General features: G+C 52.3%; 1 protein-coding gene across 1 annotated transcript; it reads left to right on the forward strand.

Annotated features, from left to right (window-relative positions):
* Positions 1 to 8,461: 8,461 nt before the first annotated feature.
* Positions 8,462 to 11,074, forward strand: LOC119110616 (band 7 protein AGAP004871). The gene has a single exon (XM_037234507.1). It carries the CDS (start codon positions 8,830 to 8,832, stop codon positions 10,048 to 10,050), a length of 1,221 nt encoding a protein of 406 aa, XP_037090402.1. The 5' UTR covers positions 8,462 to 8,829; the 3' UTR covers positions 10,051 to 11,074.
* The last annotated feature ends 2,901 nt before the right edge of the window (positions 11,075 to 13,975 follow it).

Here is a 13,975-nt window from a genome sequence, read left to right on the forward strand (position 1 = left end):
AGTGAGCACACGTGATCTGTAAAACGCTGCACAGCCCGGGGTTTCTCTGCAATGAAATGAGTCAAACACGGACACGGACTCTTCAGCGGACGTGCCTTGGTTGCGTCGAGGATCAGCAGGTGGGAGAGAATCAATGTATGCAATTTAGCATGCGACTGCCACAAATTGGACACGTACATATCTTTGTCATCCTGTTACTGATCCTGCTAGGGCAGATGACCAATGCTACTGCGAGATCGTTCGATCATTTGTTGAGATGATCGTGTTCCTTTCTTGCTCACATTACGTTCTCACACTTTTTGCATATATATATATATATATATATATATATATATATATATATATATATATATATGTTCACCTTGTGGTTTCACCTTGGAGCATTCAACCGCGAATATGTTGTGATGCTTTCGAACACCTTGATGAACCTTAACCAATTCATGACATGTCAGATTCTTGAGCAGTCTTACGACTTGATGGGCTCGGGAAATTCACAACACTGTCGTTGATGACCAGAAAAAGACCTGTGCCTAAGAGCTGACTCGAGTGTGGGTAGATACACTCAAAAATGGTCGGATCGATTCGACCTTGTTTCGAGCGACGGTTTTAAGGAACACGACATTGACAGCGCGAAACGGATGCGATGGTAACAAACATAATTATCATAATGTAGAGAAAGCCAAGCTTTAAGCACATGACGCTAGTCACATTTGGGAACTTATACAAGTGGGTATCAACCACGCATTCTAGTATACACCTTTTCTTGAGTTTGGCATCCACAAACACATCGGTGTTTCGCATTCGTGAGACATTTACACAAAGTATGACTAGAATTAGCTAGCTTCGCGTTTGGTAAGACCCGTCATTTTTAATGAAAGATATCCAGGAGATCGTGAAGCATTACATTTTAGTGACTGCCACAATCTTTTCAACTATTTTTGGATAACACCTGACACACAAGGTTGACCTGCGCACTTGTGCAGTTTTCGTGTTTCGATCTTTCCCAAGTTAGGCAACAGCGTGTTTTATACTAGGCCCGTTTCCGAGCAGGCGATATCGGCTACATTCAGGGGCCTACTTTATTAGTGTCGTAAAATGAGTGGTTGGGGGGCTGAGCAGCGTCAAACGACGAAATTCACCCCGAAAATACGATAAGAAACGGGGTTCTCCATAGTTTGCGCTATTTTCTTCCCAAATGTGGCAGACTGGCGCCAAATTTATACTGAAACAGAATAGGAAAACATCTGTAAAACTACTGCAACTGACAAGAGAATTGCAGCGCCGGCATTCGCCGCTTCCCACTACATTACTGACGCACCCGAGTCCCAGACGTTGTTGAAATGGCTGGGCGATTTATGGACGGTACATCCGCCTGGACCACGCGATTGGCCTCACTTCCACATAATCTCTGATCACCGAGAGCTGACATTGATCCTACACAAACATAACGGGCAGATCCATGGACGACACGCGATAGAGAGTGGCCGCGTGCGAGCGCTGACTGACGCTACTGCTGCTACAATTGCCTGCCCTCTCCTCCGTCCGAAATAAATCTCTGTCGAGTTGCTGCGACGACGGGGCGTCCAGATCCAGACCCGGACCTCTCAGCTTTTTGCATAGTAATCTACTATTTTGTCCGTTTATAGGGGGATGTTATACATCTGTCATGAAGTTTTTAACTAAAAAAGCCATCTTGAAGATCATTCGGCGCAGTTCACAGCCTTTCTTCACACCCGCTCGGGTGGGGGTCAAATTGACCTCCCGAGGGTTTTTCCGGAATGGTTTCCAAACGGTGCGGCGTAGCCGAGCCAAACTTTGCACAGCTATAGACCGTTGTATAGCGGATCGTGTGGTATAAAAATTAAATGTACCGTGTAAGGTCGTTGATCTACAGCATGTCACCATTTCGTTTCGGGAACGTCCTGCCCAGTGTAATCTTTGTCGCTCCTTCAACTGCAATACTCAAAACAGTCTTGCATGATTTTTGTCACTATGAACTTTGACCTTAAATAAGCATGTGACCTTTTGCCTACAACACGTATCTAGTTTCTGGGGACACTTTGGAGACCAGCTTGGAGTTTTACTTTGACTTTGACTTTGACAACATATAACCCTCGAGTCGTCGAGTCGATCATGAAAGCGCAACAGACTGTGTCGTACATTCTGCCTATTTTGCACGGAGCACAGTTTGCATTACTTTTGAAATCAGACTGTGTTGACTTTTACCGCAGAAGCTTTCATTTTATGGTTCTTGTACTGTATTTGTTTCACAGTTTACCCGGCAGCCACTAACCGATCTCATCTGGCATGGCCATTAGGTGAAAAGAGTCGAAAGGGCGTGATTTCGGCTTTCGGGGGCGGGGGGTAACGACCTGCCGAGGCCGGACATCCTCGCTCACCTGGATGTCCCACATGCCACATGGGTGTGTGGCTCGAGTGGTAGGGCGCTCGCTTAGCATGTGGGAGGTGCGGGGATCGATACCCCGCAGCTCCAGGATTCGGATCTTGGATGACAGGCAATGAGGGTGAGGGATTCCAGGAGTCACATAACCACACGCGGGTCAGTTCCACACGTAAACGCTGTGGTAATTCGGATAACAGCATTATATTGACATCAAAGGTGCGGCGAAACCTCAAGCGCCCACCAGGGGTCATAGTTGGGTCGGTATTGAGTTAGTCTGCAACCATAACCAGGGTTACTTTGTCGCTTTACGCGTCGCAAGGTCTTCATGACGCACTGAATTAATGACTGTGTGTTGTTGCCTGTCTCTTACCCAGGCAGAAAGAGCAGAAGAGCGGGCACCATGCTGTCATTTCAGGTGGAGATTGTAGCGTCGATACTACTGTGTTTCATGTGTCTCGAGTTCAGTAGCCATTTTGCTACCTCACCGTGTATTACTAATTGCCCTACTAACCGCTAGTGTAGTGACATGACCCGACGTCACCAGGCCAGCGGTTATTAATGGTAAGTTAGCGGTTATTTAGAGGTCGGAACAATCCGATTAGAACCTCTACCAGCCTCAGGCAACCTTTAGTTTCCAGTTGCCAAATGTGTCTTAGGAAAATAGCGTGCTTTAATACACTTACAGTTTTACATCGTCCCTCGTAAAAAAGCCAAATGCGGACCAGGTAGATAAAACAAAGCTAACAAAGCTATCCAGAAAATAATTTTGGAGAGATGTCTCCCTCGCACCCCTCAGCGGACAGCATGCGCAAGATGGCGGCTCAGACCGAGCCGGACTTCTGATCCAGCTATCCTATGAGCGCCAGGTTTGGGTGGACAGTTATCTGGCACCAGGCATGCGGTTGTAGATCTGACTGCAGCTTTTCACACTTCGGCTTGTTGTTGTGCAGCATGTTGATGAGCAGGACCAAAATCTCGCACCTGGCATCCTGTCGGTATCTCGTAGGCATAGGCATGCTCAGGTGTGATCTTTGAAATGTATACATCGTATAAACGCAATGTATATAGATAGCAGACTAACTCCAGCCTATGTAGGTAGTACAGGCTCACAAGCGTTGTTGAGAAAATGATCTCTCCCCTCTTCACAGCAATTTCAACAGTTTGCTGGAGCATTGAAGGTGCATAAGCACCATCAGGCGCATGATGCTAAGAAAACGTGGTGTGAGAAAGCTGCTGTGAGAAGCGCCGTTCAACAGCAAAAGTAACAACGATGCTTGGTTTGGAGAACTCTGGTCCGGCTGCTGCCACGAGGGGTCATGTTCGATGGTCAGTCGTGTTGAAGGGAATGATCCAATTCTCCGTGGGGTTCTGAACTGAAATGACGATGTTGAGGATTATCCGGTGCATTTCACAGCCCACCGCCTCCTAAGACCTAAACCCCTTTAATATCTGAACTACACACCCGCGAAGATATGGAAATAATTTCGGGGAGAGGATTTCAAAATACCCTTGTAATTCATGACGTCATGATAGCGTTATTAAAATCATGCCATTCCGCACGCCCTGTGACCATCAAGGCCAAGGAAGACATATGGATCGAGTCATTCATATTTGGCGATCGTGAGCATGATTTCCAGATAAGACGACCGTCCCCTGGCCCTCCATCAATGCTATGCAAGGCACGATGACGTAATCAAATAATGATACATCGAGGATGATGTTCGCCGAACGAAGAAAATGCGTTGTCTGGAGTAGTCTTCTCTACTTAAAAGCATACCAATAGTTATAAGTAAGCTTACATCATTATTTCTTATGCTTGCTTCAATATATTCAAACACCGAACATATCGTATCGGCGTATTGCATCTCGCCTAAGTTGCACCCCTACCTAAGAAATCTAAGAAGAATCAGCTCTGATATTTCAAAAGCTGTCACCTGCGCCTGATGATGTTTATGACTAACTGTGACACGCCAAATTCACAGGTTGGGTTGGCCTATACATTAACTCACTTGTGTCACAATTTTATGTTCCTAGGTCATGATATTGGGATCAAATAACATTAAACAAGGTAATACTCCAGAAGTGCCCCAAACCTTTCATGCTACCGCGGTGAAGCCAGCTACCTGTTCTAAGCCGAAGGGCGATTGCATCCAATTAAAGTGAGTGACTGTTTGACTTTTACACGCCCTGTACAAGATCAAGATGACCAAATGCGTACCAGATGGTTTCTATTTTGCCATCCGAATAAGCGTTAGGGATTACGCCTGTCGGTATACTCTAAAAAAAACACAATATTGTCCTACTTCCTTTTAGGTCAGAGACCTATCCTGATCTTCAATAAGTCCTGGAACAAGTTTGTTGTGGTCCCTGTCATTAGCAAACCGGTTAGATACCCTTTGCTCGGGTGGGGGAATCAGTTTGACTCCCTCTGAGATCTCGGGAACTAGAAAAGCTAGAGACACCACATTTACCGGGTGTGTTGACTTCTACGTCAACTCACTTAGGTCAAATTTTGAGGTTCCTAGGTCATGACATTAAGTCAAATAAAGTCGAACAAGGTGATATCTCAGGTTGGTCTCTAAAGTGCCCCAAAACCTAGCTAACTGTTTCTAAGCAAAAGTCACATGCTCAGTTAAGGGCCGTGACCTTGTTTGACCTTCTGAAGATCATGGCGACCAAAATCATACAAGACTGCCCTGAGTTTTGTATTTGAATAAGCGACAAAGGTTACGCTAGTCAGCATGTCTCTAAAAAATAAAGCAATGACCTGGGTCATCCTAGACCAGTGACCTATCATGACTTCTAAGAAGTCCATGGGAGATGCATAATGGGTTCCTGCCATCAATAAATTAGAAATGACCACCAGAAACTACCCTGTACAGCAAGCCCTGGAGCGGTAAAACAGGCTGGTTTTGACCTTGCTCTGACCTTCATATCTGACCTTTAAATCAACGTGATTTGCTCATTCAATATTGATGTTGCCTACGAAAACATCTCAGAGATGCATGGCTTCGTTTAATACTCCGTTGTTTTATCAGATTGAACGATTCCCTAGAAACTGACTTCGCTGAAACCATGACCTGACTTTGACCTGCCGTAGGTCAGCGACCTTACTCAGTACACCCAAATTTATGTAACCAAACGATCTGCTATTTAACTGTCTATAGCCATGCAAAATTTGGCGCGGCTGCGACGCGCCGTCCGGACACCATTCTAGAAAACCTCCGGGGGTGGGATCAATCTGACCCCCACCCGGGCGCGTGTTAATTAAGTCGGAATGAGCACCAGCAACTGTCTCATAGAGCGAGCTCTCGATTAAAAAGGCAGCAAATTTTTGACCCCGATCCGACCTTTACACCCGACCCTTGGTCATTGGAACGCAAGTGGTTTGCTGCATAAGAAACTATCGTAGGCATGTATGGCTTCGTCTAACACTCCGTTGTTGCATCACATTGAACGATTCCCTAGAAATACCTTTCACTGACAGCTATGGCCCGACTTCGACGTGTCATACATATATGATAGGTCAGCGACCTAACAACGCGCATCTAATTTTATTAAATCAAATCATCCGCTATTCTGTCATGTCATTGGTGTTTTACGACGCATTCAACTGCTGAGGCTATATGGCGTCGCCTGCCCCTCACCCTGGCAGGAAGGGCGGGCACCGCGGGGAATCGAACATCGTACCTCTGGTTTCCCAGACGTGCAGTGGCTATTGCAGACGCGTTAACCAATACACCACCGGCACCCCAACATCCGCTACTCAATTGCAATGTTTGGCGTGGTTACACCGCGCCCTTTGAAAATCATTTTGGAAGAGCCTACGGGATGGCCCATCTATGCCGCCCCCCCCCCCCCCCCCCCCACCATACCTGAGCACTTAATAAAAGGCCAGTCACGGGCTTTTGATCTTTGCAACTATTGGCTTCACCGGCATTTACGGCAGCAATATGCAAGCTTTTCAAACCTTGTTTGTCCGTTTTTAGGGACGGATGTCCACACCGGCAGGTTGAAACCCAAAACTAGCTTCACAGGGAAAGCAAATGCGCCGTTTACATACAATTTGGACATCTTAACACTGTTCGACCAAGGGGTAAGCCAGAAATGAAATGGCAAGCGGGCAGGGCTACGTTTTCCGAAAACCGGCTTCAGAGAAAACCCGAACACAAACACACAACATTAAACACGAGACACGCGGGCCTAAATCAGGCAAAATCAGGCTATGAAAAATTTTTAGTGGTAGGCCCAATTTACCGCTATCAATTTACGCCCAAACTGTTTTGGTGCTCCAAGCCTGTCCATCACACTGAAAAAATGTTGCGTTTACGTAAGGTGTTGCGTGCATTTGCGAGGAGCATTATGGATATAGATAAGACAGAAGTAGTAGCTTTATTCCTCGTAGAAAAACCAGGAGGATGGAGAAACAGATGCGTTGATATTTCGGCAACATAACGTCATCGAAACGAACATCAGAGGTGAATTTAAAATGGCCTGCCAATTCTTTTGTTTTTTGCAGGTTTTTTTTTCAACAGCGAGCCACAATTTTACAGGCCAACTATGTTCAGGGGATGAAACAACGAACAACTGCTAGCCATTATTACGATACAGTGCGTATCTACTTAGAAATCAGAACGGGCGAAAAATACATGTATACGCAAATGACTTAAAGTAATTGGACATCACACATCATGTTTCATTCGAATATGCAAGTGATTTCAAGGAAACAGCCGTCACGCATCACGCAGCAATGATACATGCAAACGATTTCAATTAAACAGGCACGGCGCGTCACGCGTCAGGCATCACATATACATGTAAGCGATTTTAAGCTAGCACGCATCACACATCAAGGTACTTATCGCATTCGCATAATCAACCATGATGAGCCCTGTACGTTAAGGTCTGGTTGCCGACTCCTTACAAGAGTACCTTTTTACGAGAAATTTATAAAAAACTGAAAATAGTGTAGGATCGTCAAGCAATTTCGAATTTACTACTGGCATTTGTTTCGATAAGGGCATGTTGCCGAAATATCGACGAATCCATCTTTCTGTTTTCCTGTTTTTTTTTCTGTGAGGAATAAGGCTATAGCTTCTGTCTTATCCATACGTTAAGTGTTTAATATCACGTGACTTCGTGTTGTTTTTAATCGCGCGGCTCGGCAGGCCCGAGGCCAGACAGCACTGCAGGGGTGTCTCAGACGGATTTGCCCGCCAAAATATCAATGCGCATCCACTTGCGACATTCCTGAAAGGGAATATTACAATGAGGTGATAAGCTGGGTTACTACGGGTTGTTGAAGACTCCATTAGCCTGCATCATCTACACGTTGATCGTATTATGCTATCTATGCCCGTTTTGCACCACAAAAGTCGTTTTTCCTCTCACACAGTGCGTTACGTTCTAGCTTAAATAAAAGTATCTTCTATATACACAAAACACTGATGCCTACAGTGCATATCGTAACATCAATTTGTGAAGCAAAATATATAGATAACCCTATTTTTGCGCTGAAGTGTAGGTCCACCTTTAAAATAATGCGATGGTATTTCCCAAAGCCTTCCACATACATATGTGGTCAGCAGCGTTGCCACCGGCCAAGCCATCCATGACGACCGAAAATAGCGGAAACATACAGCTTCAGAAAGCACAGACATACCGGTCCTTGTGCATCAGTTCGAGGGCAAAAATGCCCATTTAACACTGCAAGATTCGCATGCATCTATCACGTTTCAGAACGTCATTTCTATCCTACAGCACAACGTAATTTCATTCGTCAGCGGGCCGGTCAATGTACTAAGACTCGACAACCCATGCATCTTCTCGTCCCCCCGCCGTCGTCACGAATCCACTCAAACAAACACAAATCCCCGCGAAAATACGGCCTAGCAAACAGAGACGCCACCCGTCACCTAACGCAAACAAATGCCCTTTGACGCCTGCCGCGCGCGCGCTCTTGTCAGCCGCCGGTGGGCGCGGGGCGCGCGCGTCGGCGTCGACGCGTCCCGGCCGCGGTCGTCGACGGCCCACAGTCGACGACGGCGGCCGGGGGGCGAGAGACGGTTCGCGGCGAGCTGTCGACGGGGCCGCGCTGGCTGGCGAGCGGCTGGCCGGGTCGTGGCCGCAGACGCCGGCGTGACGGGGCGGAGCCGAGTGTCTGGGGCGGAGGTGAGGAGCCGCCTGAAGAACGGAGCATCCGGAGCGGTCTGGTGAGAAGGGTGGCGTCTGCGGTCGCCTTAATCATTGGCAGACTTCGAACCACAACCGAGAAATGCAATGGTCGGCAACAAGTAATCCAGGATGTGACGTGCCAACGCACAGAGCCCTAACCCTCGACCAGTGAGCATCCTGCTCTACCAGGGCTGCATCGGCCGCGGGGTGACCGGTCACCCCTGAACAGGCAGACCTGCAATCCCACCAACATGACCTCCGAAGGCAAGTGGCGCCGGCCGGGCGAGTTCTCCGAGCCGAGCCTCATCCCGGTGCCGCCCGGGGCCAGGCCACAAGAGGCGCACCAGCCGCAAGCACGACCTCCGCCCCGTGTGCTCGGCCAGTCGGACCGGCCGGTGGTGTCCAACATGTGCGAGCTGATACTCACCGTGCTCGCCTGGCTCATGGTCATCGCGTTCTTCCCGCTCTCCATGTTTGCGTGCGTGCGCGTGGTGCAGGAGTACGAGCGAGCCATCATCTTCCGGCTGGGGCGGCTAGTGCCTGACGGCGCGCAGGGCCCGGGCCTTTTCCTCATCCTGCCCTGTCTCGACAAGTTCACCTGCGTCGACCTCCGCGTCGTCTCGTTCGACGTGGCGCCGCAGGAGATCCTCACCAAGGACCTGGTCACCATCTCCGTCGACGCTGTCGTCTACTTCCGCATCTTCGAGCCGACCGTGTCAGTGACGAACGTGGAGAACAGCGGCTACTCGACGCGTCTGCTGGCGGCGACCACCCTGCGCACCGTCCTTGGCCAGTACTCACTCGCCGACATCCTCTCGCAGCGCGAAAGCATTGCGCACCAGATGCAGGAGGTGCTCGACGAGGCCACCGATGCCTGGGGCGTCAAGGTGGAGCGGGTCGAGGTCAAGGACGTGCGCCTGCCGCAGGAGCTGCAGCGCGCCATGGCCGCGGAGGCCGAGGCCAGTCGCGAGGCCAAGGCCAAGGTGATCGCGGCGGAGGGCGAGATGAAGGCGTCCCGCGCGCTGAAGGACGCGGCAGACATCATGTGCGCGAGTCCATCGGCGCTGCAGCTCCGCTACCTTCAGACGCTCAACACCATCTCGGCCGAGAAGAACAGCACCATCATCTTCCCCGTGCCGATCGACCTCCTGGGCAGCCTGATGAACGGCAAGGCCGGCACCGGCGCGTCGTTGGGTCCGGGTCCGTGTCCGGGTCCGGGTCCGGGCTCGGTGCCCCGCCCCCCGCCCGTCTCTAGCTCGTCCACGCAACTCCCGATCATCCCGGTGCGGCCTGCCTCCGTCCCGTCAGTCCAGGTCTCGCCGGGCCTGGTCCCGTCGGGCCTGGTCCCGTCGGGCCTGGTCCAGCCGGGCCGAGTCCAGCCGTGTCAGGTCCAGCCGGGTCAGGTCCAGCCGGGTCAGGTCCAGCCGGGTCAGGTCCAGCCGGGTCAAGTCCCACCATTCACGACAGTGTAGGGGAGATCGTTATCCGGAGACGCAGTGTCCACGCGTCAGTGATCCGAGCGTGCCGTGAACGACGGGCACTGTTCGCGGACAAGGCGCACTTGTATAGGAGACGGATCTCTCGTGGCTGCAGGTCGTTCAGCGTCGGCGCACGACCAGCTAAACCAACCATCCGACACGCGAACAGACAGCCGTGCTTAATTCAACAGCAAGAGCCACCAATATTGAAGCAGGCAGCTGCCATCAAACTGGATGCTGAGACAGCAGCGTCTCATCGTGTAAAACACTACCCGAACTTGATGAACTGCCAGGCATATCTGCACCCATCTAATTTTAACGACAGGATCACCGAACCTGCCAAGAAAAGCGCCGCCTTCCGCCGGGCGACGGTACAGCACACCAATTTTAAATCACAGCTGGGGCCCGTCGTGACCCGCCAGCAGCTCGGCAGGCCCCCAGGGCACGCCAGCTCGTCCAGATTGCCAGACAGCTGAGCAGCAGCGGCACATCCAAGCTCAACAATAAAAAACAGAAGCTGAATTGCTCCGATGGGCATTCTGCGCGCGCTTCGTTTCTAGCACTTGGCTACGAAAGACGACTGATGGATCAAATAACGAGACGTGATAGGTTTCGTATCGAAACAAAACGCATGTGCTGCTATCCGTTCAATCTGCGCTGTGACGTGTTAAGCCCATGCTGGATAGCGGTTCTTACTTTTTCCACGCGGAATTTGTGGTGCAAAAAAGTATACTCCTGGCGATGAAAAAATCCTCACAAATTTGACGTGCGCAATGGGCTTGCCGACTGCGCTGTAATGTATTTATCGCATTCGTTATCGGAGTCCTCGCGAATGTAAAAAACTTCCCACTAATCTCGTTTCGCCTACATGACAAATCTTATCATCCTTTTAGCTTGCCTGTCAAGACGGCAAATCCGATCAATTGGCGCAGTGCTTCTTTTTTGACTGGTCTCATAGATGTCCACGACCGCTTATCCGTGTGTTTCCCTATCGTTGCTATTCTCAATACACGTGTGAACAGCCTGAGTGCAGTGTACTGAAGTTTTAACGCTTAGTCCGGGTGCAGTTTGTTTTTGAAGAGTCGTAGGCAGAGAGAGAGCGGCTATGATGTTCGCTGGCCGTGACCAGCGGTACAAGTGTGTTGGAAGAATGGCGAAACGTCATGTTCTCGATGCTCAGTTCCAGTTGCTATGAACCAAATGCTCATAACTCATTCGGGCCTGGGTATATTTGGTTCCGCTGATCGCAAACACAGAAACCTGCGGATAAACGTTCAACAACGTCTGCGGCGGCGAGTGATCGAGCCCGTATATCGTGGTGTTTGATTATTTACCCGAGCAGGCGACGAAATGAAGACTTGCTTCTCGCGACATACAATGATGAAATAGCGCAAACATGCAACAACAGCACAAGATAAAAAGCAAACAAAGAGGTGTAGGTGAAGTATTGCCACTGACGCTCATGGGGAGTTATACAGTTCAACCAAAAGTGCTGACTATCTCCGAGACTGGCAAACCCCCAATGCATGGCGAGACATTTTCATCCAGCAGCGGCTGTGCATGTTGGAGTGGTCCTTACGTTTGCCGTTTACAAGAGAGCAGACGGCGCCTTGCCAGACACGGCGTGTAGGCCGCACTCGCAGCAGCCAGCGCAGCGCCAGGGACAGAGCGCAGGCCGCACTCGCAGCAGCCAGCGCAGCGCCAGAGACGGTGTGAAGGCCGCACTCGCGGCAGCCAGCGCAGCGCCAGGGACAGAGCGCAGGCCGCACTCGCAGCAGCCAGCGCAGCGCCAGGGACAGAGCGCAGGCCGCACTCGCAGCAGCCAGCGCAGCGCTAGAGACGGCGTGAAGGCCGCACTCGCAGCAGCCAGCGCAGCGCCAGGGACAGAGCGCAGGCCGCACTCGCGGCAGCCAGCGCAGCGCCAGGGACAGAGCGCAGGCCGCACTCGCGGCAGCCAGCGCAGCGCCAGGGACAGAGCGCAGGCCGCACTCGCGGCAGCCAGCGCAGCGCCAGGGACAGAGCGCAGGCCGCACTCGCGGCAGCCAGCGCAGCGCCAGGGACAGAGCGCAGGCCGCACTCGCGGCAGCCAGCGCAGCGCCAGGGACAGAGCGCAGGCCGCACTGGCAGCAGCCAGCGCAGCGCCAGGGACAGAGCGCAGGCCGCACTGGCAGCAGCCAGCGCAGTACCATGTCTCATCACTCGATAAAGCTGGTCAAAGAGTTGCATCGGCAGAGTAAAAAGTAGCCCGACGGTTTTTGGCTTATAGTCGCTGTAACACCTGTTAAGAGTGTCATGCTACAATTTAGACGCTCCGCGAAAACCTCCCATTATTTTCCATTCATTTCAAAACTCACAGAGAATAATTTTCTTTCGAATTGGATCAGACGCTCACCTTTAAAGCTTTCAAATCGACCCGCACTGGCAAACGTCTTTGCTTCCCCGCTTGGTTCGTGATGTTATGCTTCAAAGGGAGTCGAATTATCTCGCGCTCTCCCAGCTTTGCTAGGTCGGGGAGGCTCGCCAATTGACCCGTTTTACTATTGCACGCAAACACTTCATATTTTCCGTTCCGTTTCATCAATGTTCAGCAGCGGCATTACTACCCGATCCATTCCGTTGAGGTTGTCAGAGATCTTCAATAAGACCGCCAAGAAATTAGTCGAAATAGCAACACCTTATTCTGTTCACAGAGCGTGCAGACGCCTTTATCGGTCTGCTGACCAGTCGGGACATGTACACTATATCCATTCCACAAAGTGTTTATGCCTACATAAGCCTTCTGGCCGGTGCACAGACAGGCCGGCCAGTGTCGCACGCCGCCGCTGTCTTTGGGTGGGCGGTCCCGCCGTCACCACCTTCCCAGGCCGGCCGGTGTCGCACGCCGCCGCTGTCTTTGGGTGGGCGGTCCCGCCGTCACCACCTTCCCAGGCCGGCCGGTGTCGCACGCCGCCACTGTCTGGGTGGGCGGTCCCGCCGTCACCACCTTCCTTCTCCGCGGCCCCTCCGGGCATCCGTGTCGACAAGCGCGGCGCAGTTAATCACCTCGCGTCGACAGCCCCAGCCGTCACGCGGTGACCGCGGCGCCGCCGGTCCGGTGGCCGGCAGCTGCGGCCCTCCGGGTGTGCGGCCCGGAGCGCAGCGGGACACGCGGCGCTCAGGAGGCGTGCGCTAAACCGCCCTATAAATAGCGACCGACGCGAGCCGCGGCCGGCCAAGAGGCGTCCGACGCCCCGGCCGTCTGACCGGTCACGCGGCGAGCGCGGATTGTCACCCGGGACGGCGGCCGACGCGCCACGGAGAGTGACACACTTAGAGAGCGAGCTGGGCCGGGTTGGAGGGGTGACGGCAGCAGGGCCGAGGCTGGAGGGGTGACGGCGGCAGGGTCGAGGCTGGAGGGGTGACGGCGGCAGGGTCGAGGCTGGAGGGGTGACGGCGACAGGGCCGAGGCTGGAGGGGTGACGGCGGCAGGGTCGAGGCTGGAGGGGTGCCGGCGGCAGGGTCGAGGCTGGAGGGGTGACGGCAGCAGGGCCGATGCTGGAGGGGTGACGGCAGCAGGGCCGAGGATGGAGAGGTGACGGCAGCAGGGCCGAGGCTGGATGGACAACGGTGGCAGTCCCGGAGCTAGAGGGGTGACTGTGCCACACCGAGGCTGATGGGAGTAATGGCGACAGGGCCGGAGCTGGAGGGGTGACAACAGGAGGTTCACATCTTTAGGGGGGACAGCAGCAGAGTCGCAGCTGGATGGTGACAGTAGCCGAGACTGGGCTGAAGAGGTGACAGCGGCAGAGCCCGAGCTGGATCAGGAGCGGTGACAGTAGCAAAGCCAGGGCTGAAGGGGTGACGGTGGCAGAACCCGAGCTGGATCAGGAGCGGTGACAGTAGCAAAGCCAGGGCTGAAGGGGTGGCCGAGGGAGGGCTG

The sequence above is a fragment of the Pollicipes pollicipes genome, unplaced genomic scaffold (assembly GCF_011947565.3).
Source record: "Pollicipes pollicipes isolate AB1234 unplaced genomic scaffold, Ppol_2.1 Scaffold_7231;HRSCAF=8579_pilon_pilon_pilon, whole genome shotgun sequence".
In the NCBI taxonomy this organism is placed as follows: Eukaryota; Metazoa; Arthropoda; class Thecostraca; order Pollicipedomorpha; family Pollicipedidae; genus Pollicipes; species Pollicipes pollicipes.